Source organism: Penaeus japonicus, unplaced genomic scaffold (assembly GCF_977035675.1).
Source record: "Penaeus japonicus unplaced genomic scaffold, GWHDUDI00000001_assembly GWHDUDI00000031, whole genome shotgun sequence".
NCBI lineage: Eukaryota > Metazoa > Arthropoda > Malacostraca > Decapoda > Penaeidae > Penaeus > Penaeus japonicus.
The window spans coordinates 15410359-15430358 of NW_028234433.1; the positions used below are offsets into that span (position 1 = coordinate 15410359).

Here is a 20000-nt window from a genome sequence, read left to right on the forward strand (position 1 = left end):
AGAGGGCCAAGTCGGCAGACTTAGAGAGTAGCAGTCATACATCTGGCAATTTTTTTTCTCCCAGATGCCTACCATAGGCAGTGACTCATGAAGTGAAATAGGCCTTCCCAAAAGTAATCTCAAATTAGGAGGCTAGGACTGCAGCATTTTCATCTTTATCTTTACTCTGTGTACTTCTGTTTTTATATTTTGTTTTATTTATACTCTTTTTGTTTAAAGATGTGACCTTACTTTGAAATACACAGGAATTTCAGAATTGGTAGTAATCCTCAGTGTAAATCCATCTTGCTGTGTTTCTCTGTTAGATTTGATTTGTATACATCTATTACTTTCCACCAGTGGTTCAGACCCTAAAGTATATAGCATACTCAGTGGTTGCCAAGGTATTAGAAAAGTAGGCATTAAGTGATGTATAATGGGGCTGTATAAAATGTTGGGCATTCTTCAAGATGGAAAGGAATCAGCTAAAGGGTTGAAACTTTGGCAGCAGTTTAGGGTTTTCGTTTGTTTTGGAATGCTGTGACAGTGACAGAGTGTTTTTCATTTGTTCATTGAAGCAAGGAGTACATTGAATAATTGTGAATGATTTTTTTTTATATTTTATTATATACATCTGAGAACAGGCTATATTATTGCTTGTGTATATATATGGGATCTATAATTTTCTGAAATCCTGTGATGTTTACCTCTCAGCTTTTTGAAAGAATTTGCTAAAAAGTATGATTAATATGTTACTTCTAATAGTGAAATAGATCTTAATATCCAGCAGTATAATTATATATAAATGCAGCAATTTTTGGTAAATTCATAGTTCATAGAAAGTAGCTTCCAGCTGAATGTAAGAGGAGGCAGCATCTGCAAGGAGCAGCCCTCTCACCTAAAAATACTTGCTCTCACTTGTTTACTCTTAGAAATACAAATATTGATGTTATTTCCACAAGGAAGTGCCTGTGTTTGGTGCATTTTGAGCTGTGCACATGTTGTGCCTACTCATTGTTTAGTAATTTGTTCCTATTCTAATCTCGATTCTCTTTGTTTTATCTTAGCTTTACTGTGGGTGATTATTTTATGCTGAGGCACATGCCAATGAAAAATTGGCATGAGGAAGCTAGTTTTATTTTTTTCAAATCTCTCCCAACTCGTATTCATATACTAGTATAGATTTAAACTTGTAATATATTCAGTCATTCTCTTTTGTTTATAGTAGTTGTGTTGGAATGAACTGGATATTCCATTTTTATGTGATAAATATGTGTCATCTATTGGTATTCCTTGCTTTACATTGTTATATTATGATTAAAGAAAAGCCTCCATTAAAGTGGGTTTGTAGAGTTAAGTATAATTTTTTAAGTTTTTAAAAGAAGTTGGTGTAAATGCCTTTCCAGGAAGGCATTTGGGAACCTGATAAGAAGGGTGTTTTGGTAAGTTGTTGAATACAGCGAAGAGTTTGGTAGATGTATAAACTGCTTAAGAGTTAGATGCTGAGATATTAAAATTCCATTAATACCCAGTCAGTGTCGTAACTTAAAAAAATAGTTTATTTATATAAGGATTTTTTTTTTCTATGGAGTATTAACTTTTACAGACTCCAGATTTAAGTAGCTTAGTCTAGAGGTATCAGTCCTTTTTTTTTCTTTTATAACATGTATTAGATAGCATGGTATTTCTGTAATTATTGTAAGATGTTGAATGTTTTTGCAGACTACTATTCTATCGAAGAAAGCGTCGACGGTAAGTTTGTGTGGAGTTAGCTGGTAGGAAGCGTTGACTTTCTTTTATGTGTTTTATTGTGTGGGTGCTACTAACAACTGTTGTCATGCTGATGTGACAACATCTCATTCTTTTGCTTCCTTTGGTGATATATATTTTTGCATTGTTCATGATATATGGTAGAGTGAGTGTCATACAAATAGTGGCAATCCTATTGCTGGTCCCAAGAAGGCCAAGAACTATAGTGAAGAGTACTGTGTGGTAGCTTGATATTATGACTGAAATTTGGTTCTAAATTTGAGTCTTCAAGATTTTGAAATAGATACTTATAGCATATTTACATGGATGAAGCATAAACCAACACACTTGTATGCACATGCATGGGTACAAACGCTGGAACACACACACACACACACACACACACACACACACACACACACACACACACACACACACACACACACACACACACACACACACACCATCAATTTGATATAAAGCTATTTGGATATGCTGCAGTTGTACATGCACTTGCACTCACACAAATAGGAAACAGATACAGGTATGGATACACACTCATATATATATATATATATATATATATATATATATATATATATATATATATATATATATATCTATATATATATTTATATATATATATATATATATGTATTTATATATATATATATATATATCTACATATATATATTTATGTATACATATATTTACATTTGTAAATATGTACATATGAATATATGTATACATGTAAACATGTAAACATGTATATATGTATATATGTATACATTTATATATGTATAGATGTATACACGCACACACACAAATGCACAAATGCACGCGCACACACACATGCACACACACCTACCTCTTATTATTTTTTACACGTGTTACAAAATTATGGTTACATTTTCATTTTAAAGTTGTAATTGATATTTTCCCTAAAATTACTTATAAGCATTTCAGTACCTAGGAATGAAATACTGAGAGTCACCCTAGGTCGATTTGCTTTTACTTTTTTTTTTTTCTCTTTTTTTGACAGGTAATTAGTTTACATTGTTATGGTTTGTTGTTTTAACTCTCTCTCTCTTGACTTATAAAGGAATTGATGTCTTACTAACCTGACTACTTTGTTAATAGAGCTTTTTATCTTTATTTTTTTTCATTCTTTCCCTTCATAAATAACATGTATTAAATATTCTGTTTCTAATTAAGCATTATGTAACTATTATTTTTTCTTTGCTTTATTTGTATAAATGGTTTCATTATTGCTTTTTAACCATTGCTTAACTTCAATAATTTTCATTCAGAAACAGTGTAAAGTATTAAATTTTCTCTTAATTATATATATAATGATTTAAATTACCCATTAACAAAACAAAAGACAAAGGAAAGCCATTTCTTTTCCCAGCACTTACTTAGTATTACTCTACAAGTTCCTAAATTAGGAAGAAGACAAAAATAAGAACCTGTTTCTTTCAAGCCTTCAGAATGAGAATGGGAGATTAATTTTTCTTTGGAAATGTAATTGACGCATGGCTTTTTTTTTTTGTAGGCTGGGCGTATACCGCCGGATCATCCGCTCGTGGGTGGGCACAAAGGCCCTGTATTGGACATCGCCTGGGACCCCTTCAACGACAATGTTATAGCTTCAGGGTCGGAGGATTGTGTCGTCAAAGTCTGGCAGATCCCTGACCATGGCCTGGTAACGTAAGTTTTTGTGGCTTTTTCTTATTTTTATTTTCCTTCATTAAATGTGCACTTCCTCCCCCAAGGGATGGATTGAATGAGTTGACTTGGCTTTTTGTTTGATGAAGCACAGTTATTGTTCTGACATTGCATTGAATATGGATGCAGTTGTTTGTGTTAAGGTGTTTTTAGACATCCATTATGATATTACTGTCCAGTACATGTTATGCGCGCAATCAGGGTTTTTCCTTAAGCAAAACCTTTTCATTAAATGAGCATAGCACCTCCCTGTCCTTGCTGTATTTAGCTGACTTATGGGTGATAAGATGCAAATTGACATTGTTTGGTAATGAATCTATGACACAAGTGAAACCTAAGTTTTTGTAATATTTATTTCATTGCTTTCGCTTCTGTGGAAGGGCATGCACAAGTAAGTACAGAACCTTTGGAATTGTGTTTAGTTCTTTTTCTTATTTGTTAACTTGACTGAAATTTTTTATGCATTGCATGAAGAATGATAGTATTCATCATATAGAGAGAATTTGGCAGTCATGCCAGTGGATCCTCATTCATTACATAAGTAGTAATGGTTAGAGACTTCTAGAATTATCCTTAGTTTTCCATTTGAACTTAAAACTAATAGGGGGCAGAATAGGTTATGTGCAATAGTGCCTTCCGAGTACATCAGTTAGCATGCACCATATTTTCTTCTAGGACCATGACAGAGCCAGTAGTCGACCTCGTCCACCATCAGCGTCGAGTAGGCCTTGTCCTGTGGCACCCGACGGCAAACAATATCCTCCTCTCAGCCGGCTCAGATAATGTGATTGTCATCTGGAACGTGGGCTGTGGTGAAGCTCTGATCACCATTGACACAGTTCACCCGGACCTCATCTATTCCTGCAGTTTCAACTGGGATGGCTCACTTCTTCTAACCACCTGCAAAGACAAAAAGATTAGGATCATCAACCCAAGGGATGGTGAAGTGTTTGAGGTTAGTGCTGCCACTTCTGTTCTCTTTGTAATGACTACTACTGTCAGGCTACTGCTTGAAGCACTATGTATATGTATATATATATATATATATCTATATATATATATATATATATATATATATATATATATATATATATATATATATATATATATGTAATATATCTATATCTATCTCAGTTACTACCACTACCTCTACCTCTACCTCTACCTCTACCTCTACCTCTACCTCTACCTCTACCTCTACCTCTACCTCTACCTCTACCTCTACCTCTACCTCTACCTCTACCTTCACCTCTGCCTCTACCTCTACCTCCTCTACTTTCACCTCTACCTCTACCTCTGCCTCTACCTCTACCTCCTCTACCTCCTCTACCTCCTCTACCTCCTCTACCTCTTCTACCTCCTCTACCTCTTCTACCTCCTCTACCTCCTCCTCCCTCCTCCTCCCTCCTCTACCTCCTCCTCCCTCTTCCTCCCTCCTCCCTCCTCTACCTCCTCCTCCCTCCTCCCTCCTCTACCTCCTCCTCCCTCCTCCTCTCTCCTCCTCTCTCCTCCTCTCTCCTCCTCTCTCCTCCTCTCTCCTCCTCTCTCCTCCTCCCTCTTCCTCCCTCCTCCTCCCTCCTCCTCCCTCTCTCCTCCTCCCTCCTCCTCTCTCTCCTCCCTCCTCCTCCCTCCTCCTCCCTCCTCCCTCCTCCTCCTCCTCCTCCTCCTCCTCCTCCTCCTCCTCCTCCTCCTCCTCCTCCTCCTCCTCCTCCTCCTCCTCTTCCTCTTTCTTTCTTTCTTTCTGGTATTTTTATCATTGCCTAATTCTGTCTATTATTTTCAAAAGGAAGCAACATCTCATGAAGGAAGCAAGGCCACGCGTGCCATCTTCCTGCGAAACGGACTGGTATTCACCACCGGTTTCAGCAAGAGATCAGAGCGACAGTACTCTCTACGAGCCCCGGGGCACCTCGATGACCCCATCACAATGGTAGAGCTGGACTCTTCCAATGGTGTAATGTTCCCTATGTACGATCCAGATTCTAACCTAGTTTTCCTTTGTGGTAAGTATTGGAATATTTTTTCTTTTTAAACATATTTCAGAAGTTTTTGCTAATTGATAAATGGATAACCAAACAGAAAAATTTGGGATAAATTTTGTCAAGGATAAGCTTATGTGAATTCATTATAGTTCACAGTAGAGAAGAGTCATTATAGAAGAAGTAGCCTCATGTTCTGTATGAGAACTTTATACATCACGTTTCTCTTGCAGGCAAAGGCGACAGTGTCATCCGTTATTTTGAGATCACACCAGAAGTGCCATTCGTCCACTATATCAACACCTTCCAGTTACCAGATCCACAGCGAGGCATCGGCATGATGCCGAAACGAGGTGTTGATGTCACCACATGTGAAATCACTCGATTCTACAGGCTCAACAACAATGGCTTCTGTCAAATCATCACCATGACAGTACCAAGAAAGGTATGGAGATAGATTTTAATACTCAGCAGTCTTTCTCTTTTCTTGATGCAGTTCTGTTCTGACTGTTGTTCTTCTAGTCTTTTCTTTTTATTTAACCCATTGACAGCGGAGGGCATGATTTGCTGCAAAGGCAGAGTTGGTCATAGACGTGGATGGCACCGTGCCAGACAATGTAAACGCGCCATCCGACTGTGTACATATTTTATTAAAAACCGCAACCAATGGGTTAACCTTAAACTTGTTTACTTAAAGGATCTATTACTAGTTGATTATATTAGATTCATCACAGGCAGATATAATTTGTTGGTGTGTATGTATATATGTATATATATATTTATTTATATTTATGTATTTGTATATATACTTTTTTTGCTTACTTTAAAAATAGCATGTCATTTTGATTATTTACATTTCTCAACACAAATTTTAAAGGCCTTTAACTGAATGCATAGTATGCTGGTTCCCATTTGTAGTAAGCATTACATCCTGACAAGTGATGAGTACTCTCTAAATCATGATGTTTTTCTTCATTTGCAGTCAGAGTTGTTCCAAGAAGACTTGTATCCAGATACGGCGGGAGATATTCCAGCAGTGTCTGCAGAAGAATGGTGGGAAGGTGTCTCAAAAGAGCCCATCCTCATGTCATTAAAAGGTAGCATTTATAGCCCATGAGACTGTATTTCAGTGCATAAGAATTTTGATGTAATGATGTTAGTTTAGAATTCAATAACACAGTGATTTAAGTTGTCCAAAAATATCTGTAAATCACAATAAGATAACTTGATGGAACATGATGGTAGTATACATGAGTTGAAGGCTAGTATTTACTTTTTTACGGTAACTGGATTAAATGAGAAAGCTAAAATGACATTGCCCAATTCAGATGGTTATCAAGCCACGCAAAAGACTGAGCTCAAAGTTACCAAAAAGAAGACCAACATCTTGGATAAGATGCCACCCACTGGGAAGGTGAAGTCTGAGGAAGATGGAAAAGCAGTTGCTGTCTCTGCAGAAGCATTGGAGAAGGTTAAAGAGGTATGTAATTTTTTTTTCGCAGCACAGTGCATATTAATAGAAGTTCAGGGAAAAGTTTGGAATATTTTGTTAGTAGTGATAATTCTAACTTATTGATGAAGCTGATAACTTTGCATTTTGAGTTATGTTTTATCAGCTGAAAATTGAATTATTTTAAATTGGTCTACTCTTGACATTGTCATGTAACACAATGCATTATTGTTCATTAAGATATTATTTATTAAGCTCATTATGTAATAATATTTTTTTAGGGAGATAGAGATAATTACTGTGTGTGTTTTTTGTGTTAATGATGTGTATTCTTGTACTACGTCAGGTCACCAAAGTCAATGATGACTTACGGAAGAAGATTGACGAGTTGCAGTCAGAGATGAAGAAGTTCAAGGCGGTGTTCTTGAAACAAGAGAATCGCATTAGGGTTCTGGAGACCAAGCTTGGAGAGCTGACATCTACTGGTGCACCCCAGACTCAACAGCAGGTCAGTTTTTTGACTAGGATCACTCAGTCTATTAAGAGTTTTGCTGTAAATATGATCTTTATCATAGTCTTATTGAATGTACTGTACTACTATGCAAGATATTTGCTGGGGTACTAAGTAGTTAGGATAGAATGTGAATTGGCTCTTTGTGAAAAGGAATGTATCCCAGTGTACATATTGAACTCTTTGTGGTCAGGAAGACTGGCATAGAAGTATACATTTCAAATGTATGTGGAATTCATTTACTATGAAAAAACAGACAAACAGTATATTTGAACAGAATCTTGTTGAAGCCTCTTATACAAACATCACAAGAGAAAAACACTGGTGTGCACAAAGTTTTACTTGCTCTTCCTGAGAGAATCAAAATTGCAGAAATAGTTTAGAAAAAGAGAGAAATATATGTTAAAGGTTTATAGAGTAGTGGAGGTGACATCATTAATTGATAAAAAAGGATCTAATGAGTCAATATAAGGTGAGTTAGTCAGAATTATCAGTCACAGAACAATAACATCTCCTGATTGATAAATCATGCTTCAGAACAACTCAGTAAATAATATTGGAGGAATGACTGTAACAAGCAGTTCTATTGTCACTATTTCCGTTTTCTCTTAGAAAGGAAGACAATAATATGATCACAGTAAAAACAAGTTACTTACATGCTCATTCTTCTGTTTTTATTAATATTCTCTCTTAAATATATCTGTCTATATATACAGGACTAACCAAGGGTACAGGTAGTGGCTAGTTTCTTTTCATTTTTGTCACACTACTAATATTGCATTGCACTCTTATTTGTTTTCTCTCTCTCTCACCAGCAGGTATTATGTCCATACAAGACAAATGCTCTTCCATAGGCACTGTATTTTTTATTATTATTATTTTATTATTAGTTGCATGGTATTTTGGGCTGAAATTTAAGGTGTGGCATGTTTTTTTTATGTACATATATCAAGCAGAGCAACACCATATTTTTCCAAACTTTCTTTTGTTCCCTTGTTATTTTCTTTCCCTTCTTATTATTTTTGTTCCTTTATTATTATTTTTGGTTCTTGTCCCAAAACAGTCCAAGTAGTTCTCTCTAGAATGATGAAAGCAAATTCTGTGCTGTCCTACTGACATACTGACCCACATTATATTTTGCTGTTGATAGCAGGATTAAGTATTGCGCTAAAATAAAATTATTTATGTTCGTTATTTTTCTCTCTCGACACTGTTTGTATGTTTTTAGGTTTACAGTTACTTTCTGTTGATTTTCATTACCTTTCATAATATTCATTTTCATTCTATCATGTAATTATCTCTGTCATAGATAGTTCTTGCCTCAAATAAGAACAAGGAAAACCTTGGTAATTGATCTGGATCTTCATAGCATCTTGTTAGATTTTTGCTTCTAGGTTGCAAAATAGTTTGAAACTGTACTTGTTAAATGTCATCATGTTTGCCCGTCCCTTTGTTGATATTGAGTGTTAGTTTAGTATTTATAAAAGGAAATAGTATATGCTCACTCCAGTTTTAGACAGTCAAATAGATTTCTTGGTTTGTGGTGCTTAAGAGTGATTAGAGGTTGGTGATATGATGGGAGGTTGTGCGTGCTCATACCATAGGGAAATATTTCCTTAAAATCACAAGCACAGGGATTCACTGGCAGGGGGCACGTTTTGATCGAGCTGTGATATCTTGACTGTGATGTGAGAGGAAGTGATCATAGGAAAGTCATTTAATGTGCATTTAATGTTATTAGAGAGCACTGTGTATCATATTGCAGAGAAAGATAAGAAAGGGTTAAGATGCAAGGTATTATGTCATATGTCTGCCCCTTGAAGTATTTGGATGTTGATTATGTTTTTTAGATGTAATCTTCAAAAGGAAGATAATAGATTTAAATGTTTTATGCATAGCCAGGATTATAGCAAAGAAGAGAAGCCTAATGTGCTACAAAGCATTGGAATTACTTGGTGCATTCTTTTGCTAGTTTTTATGCATATGTAGATGCTAGAATGATAGTTATTCTTTAAATTATTTCAGTATGAAATCTTTTGAAGTATCATATGTTGTATCTGATATTCCATATTCAATACTTGAAGCAAGAAATTTTTTCAAGGTATTCATTTTTTCATAGGAACTTTAAAAGGTCTTGGAACCTTCCATTATATGTTGAAACAAAATATATGAATGAAATTCATTCGGTTTCAAGCATAATAATGGCAGTTAGTGAATTTATGGGAAAGTTTGACAAGGATCTATTGCTCAACATTTAAGTTCATTTGCAAAGAAAATGTGGAAAAGGAGGATTGTGATTTAGTTTGGACTGCAGCATTGTGGCCCAGTGTGGTCAGCATGTATCAGACAACCTATGATTGGCCATCCTTTTTAAGGGAAAAACAAATGTTGGCCAAGCATGGATGATTTGGTCTTTCTCTAGTATCATGCATGTCAGATTGATGCTTGATTTCATAATCCAGCAGAGAATTAGCAGTTTATTGAGAGAACAGACTGTTTTTGATTTTGTGAGATTTGATTCCTTTATCTCTTATACACCTATGATTTTTAGAAGTTTTTCTTTTGCCCTTTAACTAAAAGAATTACAAATCATTTTGGAAAATACACACAGTGCTGATTGGCTGTCTACATATTGCCTCTGAAGTATGGAACTACTAGACACTAGTGCCCTTTTCTTACATGGAAACAACACATGTCAACCCTGTCCTCAGATGATTTGCAATTGACATAAAAATGTATTCCAGGTTAAAAAAGTGCACACTAAGAACGTTAAGAAATAATTCGGAGGTCAAAAATTGGAATAGTGACATAGGTAAGAGATACTTGCTCTGGTGACTTCAAGTCTTGCCTGTCCATCTGAACCACATTTGATTGATGTGTTGAGGGGATGTTTGTCATTTGCTTGCATGAATAAGGGTCAAGCAGATTGTTGATATTTAATCAGTTTGTTTATGAAAACATTGGATTTTATTTTTTTTTACCTTTTTTAAAATCTACCTATGGAGAGGTATTAATTTGTTTTTTTTCAATTTTCATATTTGCTTTGAAATGCAGTAGGTTTCACTGTATCATTGGCTGTGAAATAAAGATAAATAAAATGTGCTATGTTCATAAAGAGGTTAAGAGTTCCAGAAAAAGTGAGAATGCTTGTAGTTAATTCTCTAAGAAAAATATGAATACAAAACTAAAAGAAAGAAAAAGTTTCAACAAAAAGCTTGGAGTCTTAGATCCAAATATATTTTAAACTATTGTCAGTTGCTGAGTTGGCAGAGTGTGCTCCTGTAAAGTCAGCATGAGATGTTTTTAGTAGCTTTTTTCTCTCCTTTCCCATGAAGATATAAAATACTGCACGTTGTTTGAATCCTTGTCCTTTATGAGAAATCCTAGTGAAGTTTTTGTGGTTATTGTAGAACATGGAGGTGCTTTCAACCTGTTACGTTATCCTGTTGATTTAGGACTTGGCCTGTAGGCTGCAGTTAGTATTATTGATGTTTGTTTTGTTTTGTTTGGTGTTTTCTATATCTACAGATATACTTTAGTATATAAATGCCTCTAGGCTACGTAGCTCCTAAGTGTACTTAATTTGTTTTAGAAAACTTTATAAATGCAGTACATCAAGTACAGTATATATTAGTTCATACATTAGCCCTCCTTGGAGACTGATGCTAGTCAGTGTGATATCTGTTCCTCAAGTATGCTATCAGTATTTTAAAAAGTCTTCCCATTTTGTTATTATTATTAGTTTTTTTTCATTAGATGAACATAGTAGAGAGCTTTGTTAGCAGGAATTAGATTACTTTTGCTGGAAAGAATAAGAGCATTTTTAAAAAGAATTAGAAATAAGTTGTGGGTAGAAATAAAGAGTCAGGTAACAGGATAGAGTAATATAAGAAGGTATAATTATTTCATGAGTTTTTTTTATATTTTCTGACAAGAGTTAGTTGATATACTGGTTTTTCAAAAAGTACACCATGCTCAGATTATAATTACTTTGAAAGTATTTCTGAATATGGATAGCTAAATTATTTACAACTTTTCCATTCTTATTTATATATTTATTGAACTGAATGCTCACATTGTTATATCATTAGACAAGATTGTATTTTGTTGAGGAAATATGTGAATGACATAGGCTTTCTTAGGATAGTCATTCAAGTAAAAAAGAATGTCGTTATATTGGCAGTTTAATTTTTTTTACATGAGGTATGTTGTTGGTGTAGGAGCATGGTATTTTACTTGGTGCTGAGATAGCTCCAGTTGAGATGATGGTATGATTATTTAATGTCAGTCTTGTCTAAGGGGCAGATGATAGTTTTTAGATTATATTTTTACTCAATGAAGAATAGTGACATTACGGTTATATGGTGGCAATTGGGATTTTTAATATTTAATCATCATAGCCAAAAAAGGAGAGTTCTTGTGGTTATTTAGAATGAGCCACTGAATGACTGGAATTTGGCCGCATGCACTGGAAACTAAATGTTCGTAGGGCATTAATTTTACATAAAGTTCTAGGTTTCTTTGGCAAATGTTTCTAAATCGTAGTTTGATATTCTTTAGATTTTATAATTTTCAATTTTTCTTTCTTTCTTTCCCTCTTTTCTTTTTTTACTCTAAAGAATCCAGTATTGCAATAGATTTGTTGATCTGGATGGTATTCATATGTAATTGGTAATGAAATGTTTGCTCTTTCAGTAGAATACATAAAGATTTTTTCATTTTTCTGTTGATATTTCTGTGTTTTCTGTAACTTTATGATGAATTTATCAGATACACTTTTTTCCGATAATTGCTCATTTAACAATTTTGGCATATCAGGGATATGCAGGGTTCACAAGAGACAATAACCCTATTAAGGAAAAATGTAACACTTGACTTGTATTTGGGATATAGTAACAAAGGAATTTCAGGGTCATAGGCTGAAACTAATAGGCATTACATACATGAAAAAAGTGAGCTAGGATAAGTATTGCAAAAGGGTTGTTGAGTTATACTTTTACAAGACCTTGTGCGACTAATTCTCTTGCAATTTTGTGCCACTAATGTAGACAAAATGTAGAGAAACTCAACCTTTCTAAGACCAGCGCAACTAATTTGTTACCTTGAAGTTAGCTTTTTGATAGATAATGCAGACTAACTGTGAAAATATTAATATCAGGTGCTTCCTCTTACAAAACACAGGTTTCCTACCTGCTTTGTTATATTCTTCCAGCTGTGTTAACAACTAAAAACAGTTCGATTTTAAAAAGTGGAGATTTTATTTTATTAATATTTAAATTTTACGTACATGTTACTTATATTTAGGAGTGAATTATTATTTGAGAGTTAGTGAACAAGTATGAATGTGAGTGAATGTGTGTGAATATGACTGAATCTTGTTTGCTTGTGTCTTTACACACATGTATTTGTGTGTTATTGTTTATGTGTGTACTTGGAGTGCATGATTGTATACATATAATATGAATCAGATAAAAAAACAGACTAAAGCAGCAGGACTTTACTTCATCTATAGATCATGGGTAGTTGTCATTTCAGTTTTTGTCATCCATTTTTTTTTTTTTTTTTTAAGAATTATTGATTTCTTCCAAATTGGTCTTTTACATATTGTTTTTAATGTATTTTTAACAAAATTATGGAATTTCCTTTAGCATTTATGGTATGGCATTACAGTTTTAGTGATTTTAAGGAAAAAATTGGTTTGGTTCATTGCATATTGAAAAAGGTGAATTTTTGTTATACATTTTTTATGAATTTCCATAATCTTTATCAGGTTATTAAGAGATGGCTGTCAAGCTATTATCATTAGCTTTGTTTTTCAAATAAATGGGGAAGGCACTGAAAAATCTCTCATTAAAATATAAAGGAAAATGAAACATAAAATGAGACTAATACAGTGATACAGCAGTCATGGTTGTTCTCTAGTGTTCCACCAAGCCTGGTCTTGGGTTGATGCCCCTATCTGTTCACCAACAGGAGATGGTGCCTGTCACTTCTTGTTACAAAATTCACACTGTGAGGAAGCGGCCTGTGCAAGGTCACATGGTGCATGTAAGTACGGGTCTCAGTGCACTTTGCATGAGCCCGGATCTCCACCCATCACCATGCTTGCCATGTGTCTTTGTATCACGTCTTAGAAAGTCTTTTTCATGTTGGTCCATTCAACCTGGCATGAACTGTGGCAAACACCATGACCTGTTGATGTGTTTGCAGTGTACCTTTATCCCAGTTAATATGTCATGATACCAAACCTTACTGTGATGCACTTTTTTTTATCATCCTTTTAAAGTTTCTTCTCCTGTTGTAAGTGATGTATGTAAAATATTACAGGTTTAAATTTGGCCATGAATAGTATGGCATATGCCTATATATATATATATAAATACTCGTGTACAGATTTTCATTCACCACACCTTTAGTGGTGGAAATAGTCTGATTAACAGCTTTATTTTATTTCAAACTGTATAAAATTTATATGCATAGTTTCTTGAATGTATGCCTTTGCTATTGCATATATGTGAATGAATTAATTGATTTTTTCTTTCTATTTTCTAACAATCCAACTAACACACCCATATTTTGCCAGGCCCCAAGCACTCTCTCTGCAAATACGGTCAACAACAATTGTGACATGGCCCCAGACGAAGTGTAGATTGCAGAAGCTACCAGAACTGAGTCCTTCTCATACACAAAGTTGGTGATGTCTGTGTGAATTGTGAAGAGTTTTCACTCATACCTTTGTAAATTTCCTTACATCACATTATAGTCAGTTACTAAGATAAGAGGAGAGTCTTCTTGCAAGCCAGATGTGTCCAAAGCACTTCTTGCTCAAGTTTCTCCCTGCTTGGTACACCCCATAATGAGTATGGCTCGACGAGCATCTTAACATTACAGCCGTGTGGCAAACGTTCTTGAGAAAGGTTGTACTCTATCCTTATCCTTAAGGCTGTTTCTCAAGAGACCAGTGACTGTGGTGCATTGATTGTTTATAGTCATGTGACCCAAGTGAGTGTGAAGGCCTTGTATATAGTGTGTTTTAAGGACTGTCACAAGTCCATTGCTCAGTAGTAACCAACCAGCTGACCCAGCCTAAGCCTAGCCAACTTCTTCCATTAATATCCTCATTACTGGTTGTTGTATGTTCACTACCCTATAGGATGCTAGTACCCTTGTTCTGTTGCCCCAACTTAACTAGCTAACAGGACCTCATCAGCATCACATTACTAATGATAACCCTTCAGTTATTGTGATCTCGGATGTGATTGTTAACATTAAATATAAGTATATTTAATAGGCAGTCATTACCTGAATCCAATTAATGTGGGAGGGGAAATATCTGCTGTACAAACTATCTGTACAAAATTGTACAATATATAATACTTGTTTCCTTACAAAAGTAGGTAGATAGATAATACCAAATGATTCAGTACATTCTGGATGTCACTAGAATTTCTGAATCAAAAATGTTTGATGCACTGGCTCAGCTGAAGTTGCTGGCAGATTTTATTGATCAGTACTACTATCATCATCATCTGCATCATTAATATTATATGTATCATTGTTAATTATTTTTTATTATTATTTTTAAACAATCATTTTACTTATTTGGCTCAGTGTAGTTCCTATGCAGTGTCCGCTTATTAACACCCACTAGTGAGGTTGAGTGTAGCTTTATCTTCTATAATCAATAGGTTGAACATGTCCATCAGGTTATTGTTGCAGTGAATTAAAACTGCAGCTTCTTTTAGCCCAAATTTTGAAGCTTGAAGTTTCTTTATATTAAGACCTCCAAATAGAGAGAGACAGAGAGGGGTCTGCAGTAAGCCATATTGTCCCAATGGTCAGGCAAGCTTGCTCCATGACCATGATTCAACCTGACTCGGTTTCAGAATTTGGGCTCAACTCTTTACTTCCTTCCATTATTCCTTGGTATGAATTTTATACCCAGGACTATTTGGTGATTTAAACTACTATTTATTAATTCTGTATTTGTGTTAGACTAATGCTTCTCAACTATGATGAGAAGAACTTGGAGCAGAGGCACACACCTGGTTTCTTCTGAGTTAACAGAGCCAAATGTTGAATGAAGGGTATTTTATGCTATTACTATTTTCAGATATTTTTAGAAGAAAATTGTATATTCAATGGTTTTGATTTATTAATGTATAATTTTTTTTTTTTTTTTCCTGTAACCCTGATCATGTAGCTTCATTGCTTTCAAAAGATTCCCTTACATTTTCCTTTGTCTTTGGCCAAGTGTCATGTCTTGTAATTGTTCCAGTAGAGGTGCTCAAAATTAGCACATATTGTGTTTCTACAGCTTGTAATGTCTCGCAGGTGGTAAAGTTTTATTGTTGGGTTCCTAGAGTCACTTGTTGCTTATGCCTCATGAGCAGGGATATTGTTAGTCATTTTGTCCTCTGTAAATTCCTCTTCTCATTCGTAAATGAAATTGTAATGATGGAGCCATAAAGTATGTGCAATTGTGTAAGACAAATAAAAAAAAGTCAGTGTTTTCTACCTACTTGAGAGGAAATGTCCTTTATCCCTTTTTTTTTTCTTTTTTTTTTTTTTACTTTTGAAAATTATCCATTTTGTCATGCAAACTTAGATAAGCTGTAGATAAGAGAATCCCTTGTTTTGTTGAAACCAAAGCCTTTGTTAAATAGCTGTTGGGATAATATACCAGAGCTATATATTTGATTTCTTTGAAACTTTTCCTTGTTATCATACAAAGAGGAATATGCAATCTTTTGTTTTATGGTTTCCCATTATATATGGATTTAAAGTAGAAATTCTTGAAAATTCAAAGAGTGCATTTTTTCTGAGATGATAACATGCTTTGCAACAGTAATTCTATATTGTTGTGTTCAGGAGTAAGGAGTGGGGTTGTGAATCATTCAGCTGAACTCAAAACTTGTTTTTTTTCCTTAATATGTCATGGGATTTTAGCAATGATACAAAAATCTTTTTATGAAATCGTAAGTTTGAAATTGACATGTCTGTTTCAGTGATGTTCCAGTTCAATTAAAATATAAAAATAAATTAAATTGGAAAACAATTTTGATTATGCTAATTAGTAATCGATATTCAGCATTTAGAGAAAGTGGTGCTAAGCTGTAATTGTTTTAAATGTAAGCCATAGTAGTATTCTTAAGAATCTTAATTGATATGAAAATTCACTGGGCTTCATCTTTGTGCCTTAATACAGGGCATGTTTTAGTGCTCTGCAGTTTTCATACCCCACCCCTTACTATTTGCTGCATAACTGATTAAGGACTTATATGTGCCATTTTGATAACTGAAGCTCGAAATATGTAAGGTTTATTCAGCACAAGCCGGGTTTAATATGGAATATTCAAGGAACCCTATATTAACTGACCCATACTTTTTTTGAATGCTTAAATTTTATACCAGTTTATATTGGATAAATAGATTTTTTTTTAATGTAACTGTTTTGTTAGCACTATTTATAGTAAAGCAATAAAGTGATTAGTTTGGGTTGTGTAAATGATGATTGTATAAATTCTGATTGAAGTAATTTATTGAAAGAATTATAAAGTTATCGTAACTTTCATGCGTTGTATGTGTTTCATTAATACTTAATACTTTATTTACAACTTGGAAATGACTTGTTAGTATGTAGTATTTATTTACAAAATTGTTTGCCAGTAATTTTTAAAAAATTTACATAGTGTTAACAATTGTACACAATATTTGCTTTTAAAAACAAATTGAAATATAGATTGCATTCATATGACTGTACTGACATCTCCATGAACTAGGTCAGGGCAAAGCGGCCATATTACACAAAAGCAAGCATTGGTCTAATGGCTAGCATATTGCTGTACTTAATGCACAATTTTTGTAATTGTATTGAAAATAAATAGAATTTTCTAGAAATTTACATTTATTATCCCTGTCTGTAGTTGGCTGTCGTTCATAAAATGGTGTATTTTTCCAGTGCAGCACAAAACATCTAAGGGTCTGTACAAATAATGACACAAAATTAATCCTCTCAATATATATTTTTTAATGCATGTTATACATTTTCATTCTGAATTCATTTGATTTTTTTTTTTTTTTTTTTTTTTACATTAGGGCCACCCATAATTATCAACCTTTTTAAAAGCATAAGAAATTTACTGTTACATTTATGACAATAATATTTTATTTTGAAAATAATGGATGACCCTGAAAACTTTCAGTAAAGGAAGATTACTCCCATACAGAACTGTCATAAAATTACTGCTACTTATTAGTTTCATACCAATATTTTTCCTCTTTATTTTTCATGATAAAGACTCCTACTAAAATAATAATACAGAGTAAATAAGGTCATGTCCGGAAAGCTTGTTTCATTTACATAAATAGATGATTTATACAGGTACCAGTTTACAGTATTTATGATTTTCTTTTGAACTTTCACTAATGTACAAACATACAGTAATTGAAATAACATGGGAAACATATTTATTCTGTTACTTCTGTAAACTTTTACAGTCCATTAACATATTACAGCTGAAAAAAAAAAGTTTGTTCATTCCACTGAAGCTGTGAACTTAGTCATATTTTCCCTTTTGTACTGTGCACAGGACTTTCATCCCCGAGTTACATGTTTGTAAATGTGAATATTCTTGTACCTTAATTAAAATACATTAAATACTGTATAAACAAAATAAAATATGCATCAATATAACAATTATTACTTGTTATCAACAAACCTCCATTTTCTATGGTGATGGGCCACTCAGGAGTGCAACATCAGTGCCTTGCAAATTTCTTAGTCACTGCCACTGCAGCTTCAAGGTTTTGCAGAGTGGAGCTTAGGAGCATCCCTAGAAAGTTAATGGTGAAAATTAGATTGGAAAACAATAACTTATGTAGTGCCTGTTCAAAATTCATCTGCTTGGATAAATGTAAAAAAGAACCTGATTTTCATGAAATCTAAACACACAAATGTACAAGTGCCCCCTCCCCTACACATTATACATAAATATCTGTATTTTCTGATTTTAAGAACTGTGACATCAACAAGGGCTTGCGGTTTTAAGTACCAATAAGAAAAGGTGGGATAAGGAGAAGTGCAGATCTAAAGAAGTTGGAGGGGGAGACCGAGACAAACCTGGAGACAAAATGAAGGGAGGTGGAGAGGGAGGAGAGAGAGAGGGAAGAAACAATAATAAAAAGAATACTCACTTCTTAAAGCCAAACATGTCCTTTAAGCTTAACTGCTTTCTATCTGTATTTTTCTTTTTTGCACCACTGGGACGGGACAGACCCACTGATCTGCCTTTAATAATACTTTTATTGGGTTGAGGTGTCTTTTGACTGGGCTGTAAAAAGAAAGAGTGAAAGAATGAAAGGTGAGATACAGGGCACAAATGTGGAAATCTGGCCACTTTGTCTAGCCCAATACAAACCCAAACAAGTAAAATCATTGATTCAAAATTGCCAGCAAGAAATTAGCTGGCAATTCAACATGCTTACTCTCAACAAATATAGGATCTCTCAAACCTGATTGTTTTCCATTTTCTTAATAACTAGGGCTTTAACTTTGAAATCATAAATACAGTGCAGTATTTTATACAGTATGTATAAAATAGTTGTATATATTCATACAAAAAAGATATGAGTACAGTATTAGCAAAAATACATACCATGGCTCTGGTTATAGAGGGAGGGCTGGCAACTTCTGATCCATTATCACTCTTGACTGACATTTCCGGAGTGGGTGTTAGGCCAAATGATTCATTATCTATTGAGCCTACATCACTGACTATTGAAACCTCAGATACTACACTGCTCTGAGAAAGTGGTAGTTCCTTGGTATCGGAATTCTGGGACAGAATGACGGCATTTTCCTTACTCTCCTCAGTTTCCCTTGCGCTTGGTATTCTGGTGACAGCCTTGAACTTGTAATTTGTTGATGGGCTGTTTTCTATCTTGACTTTGTCTTTATCATATCCAAACTTATCTGTTAGCTTCCCCCACTTGAATGTGCTGTTTTTATTTTTCTGAATATTGTTTATGACTGGAGACAAAGGTGCTTTGGCAGGCTCCTCGCCATGAGATTCAGTGGGAATTTCGACTTGCAAATCACTTTCTATTTTAACATTTAATTCACCCTCTGTCTTGACTTTCTGATCCTCTGGTACTTCTCTATCTGTTGCTTGAGGTCCTGGCTTTCCTTCTTCATCACTTTTCTTTTCACACTGGTTATTTGTGACACTTGGTCCTGGCTTGGCAAAGTACCTGAAAAAACAACCACAGTTAATAAAGTTCATTAACCCAATGATGACGGTGTGTCACACATATGTGACACGGCTAAATGTCTGATGACGGGGCGACACACCAGTGTGATGTTCCCGATGCAATATTGCATAGGCCCGACGTAGGGGGTTGCCACTTCTCGCAGGGCCCGTCGGAACTGGGTTAATGTGAGTATATAATATATCTTATCTGAAAAAAAAAAAAAAAAAAAATTCCCACTACTTCTACATTCATATTCAACTCGCATACAAAACAGCGAAGTATAAATAATAATCAGTCTGATAAAAAAAGTACGTCTGATATTTCCCACCTGCTCTGCACAATAGTGTTTGAT

The 20000-nt window shown here is 34.5% G+C and overlaps 2 protein-coding genes across 14 annotated transcripts in view; one reads left to right on the forward strand and one right to left on the reverse strand.

The window, feature by feature from the left end:
• coro (protein coronin) overlaps positions 1-17296 on the forward strand; it is a 40781-nt gene extending 23485 nt beyond the window's left edge. For 2 of the 13 annotated variants that reach the window (XM_086555746.1, XM_043010380.2), the window contains exons 3-10: positions 3284-3438; positions 4132-4411; positions 5243-5459; positions 5669-5880; positions 6418-6532; positions 6764-6915; positions 7232-7393; positions 13980-17296. In XM_086555746.1, coding sequence (XP_086411872.1) covers positions 3284-3438; positions 4132-4411; positions 5243-5459; positions 5669-5880; positions 6418-6532; positions 6764-6915; positions 7232-7393; positions 13980-14045 — 1359 coding nt within the window. In that variant the 3' untranslated portion in view covers positions 14046-17296. Of the gene's footprint in view, positions 1-1385; positions 1422-1701; positions 1732-3283; positions 3439-4131; positions 4412-5242; positions 5460-5668; positions 5881-6417; positions 6533-6763; positions 6916-7231; positions 7394-10140; positions 10209-13369; positions 13445-13979 lie in introns of all 13 variants that reach the window. The other 11 variants (XR_015192617.1, XR_015192618.1, XR_015192619.1 and 8 more) reach the window with 11 other exon arrangements.
• The window catches only part of tos (Exonuclease tos), a 15438-nt gene continuing 11380 nt past the window's right edge, over positions 15943-20000 (reverse strand). The window contains exons 8-11 of the mRNA XM_043010375.2: positions 19977-20000; positions 19054-19648; positions 18593-18729; positions 15943-18231 (exon numbers count right to left, since the gene is read on the reverse strand). The exon at positions 19977-20000 is cut by the window's right edge and continues 361 nt beyond it. Of these exons, the coding sequence (XP_042866309.2) occupies positions 18198-18231; positions 18593-18729; positions 19054-19648; positions 19977-20000 (790 nt within the window). The 3' untranslated portion in view covers positions 15943-18197. The remainder of the gene's footprint in view (positions 18232-18592; positions 18730-19053; positions 19649-19976) is intronic.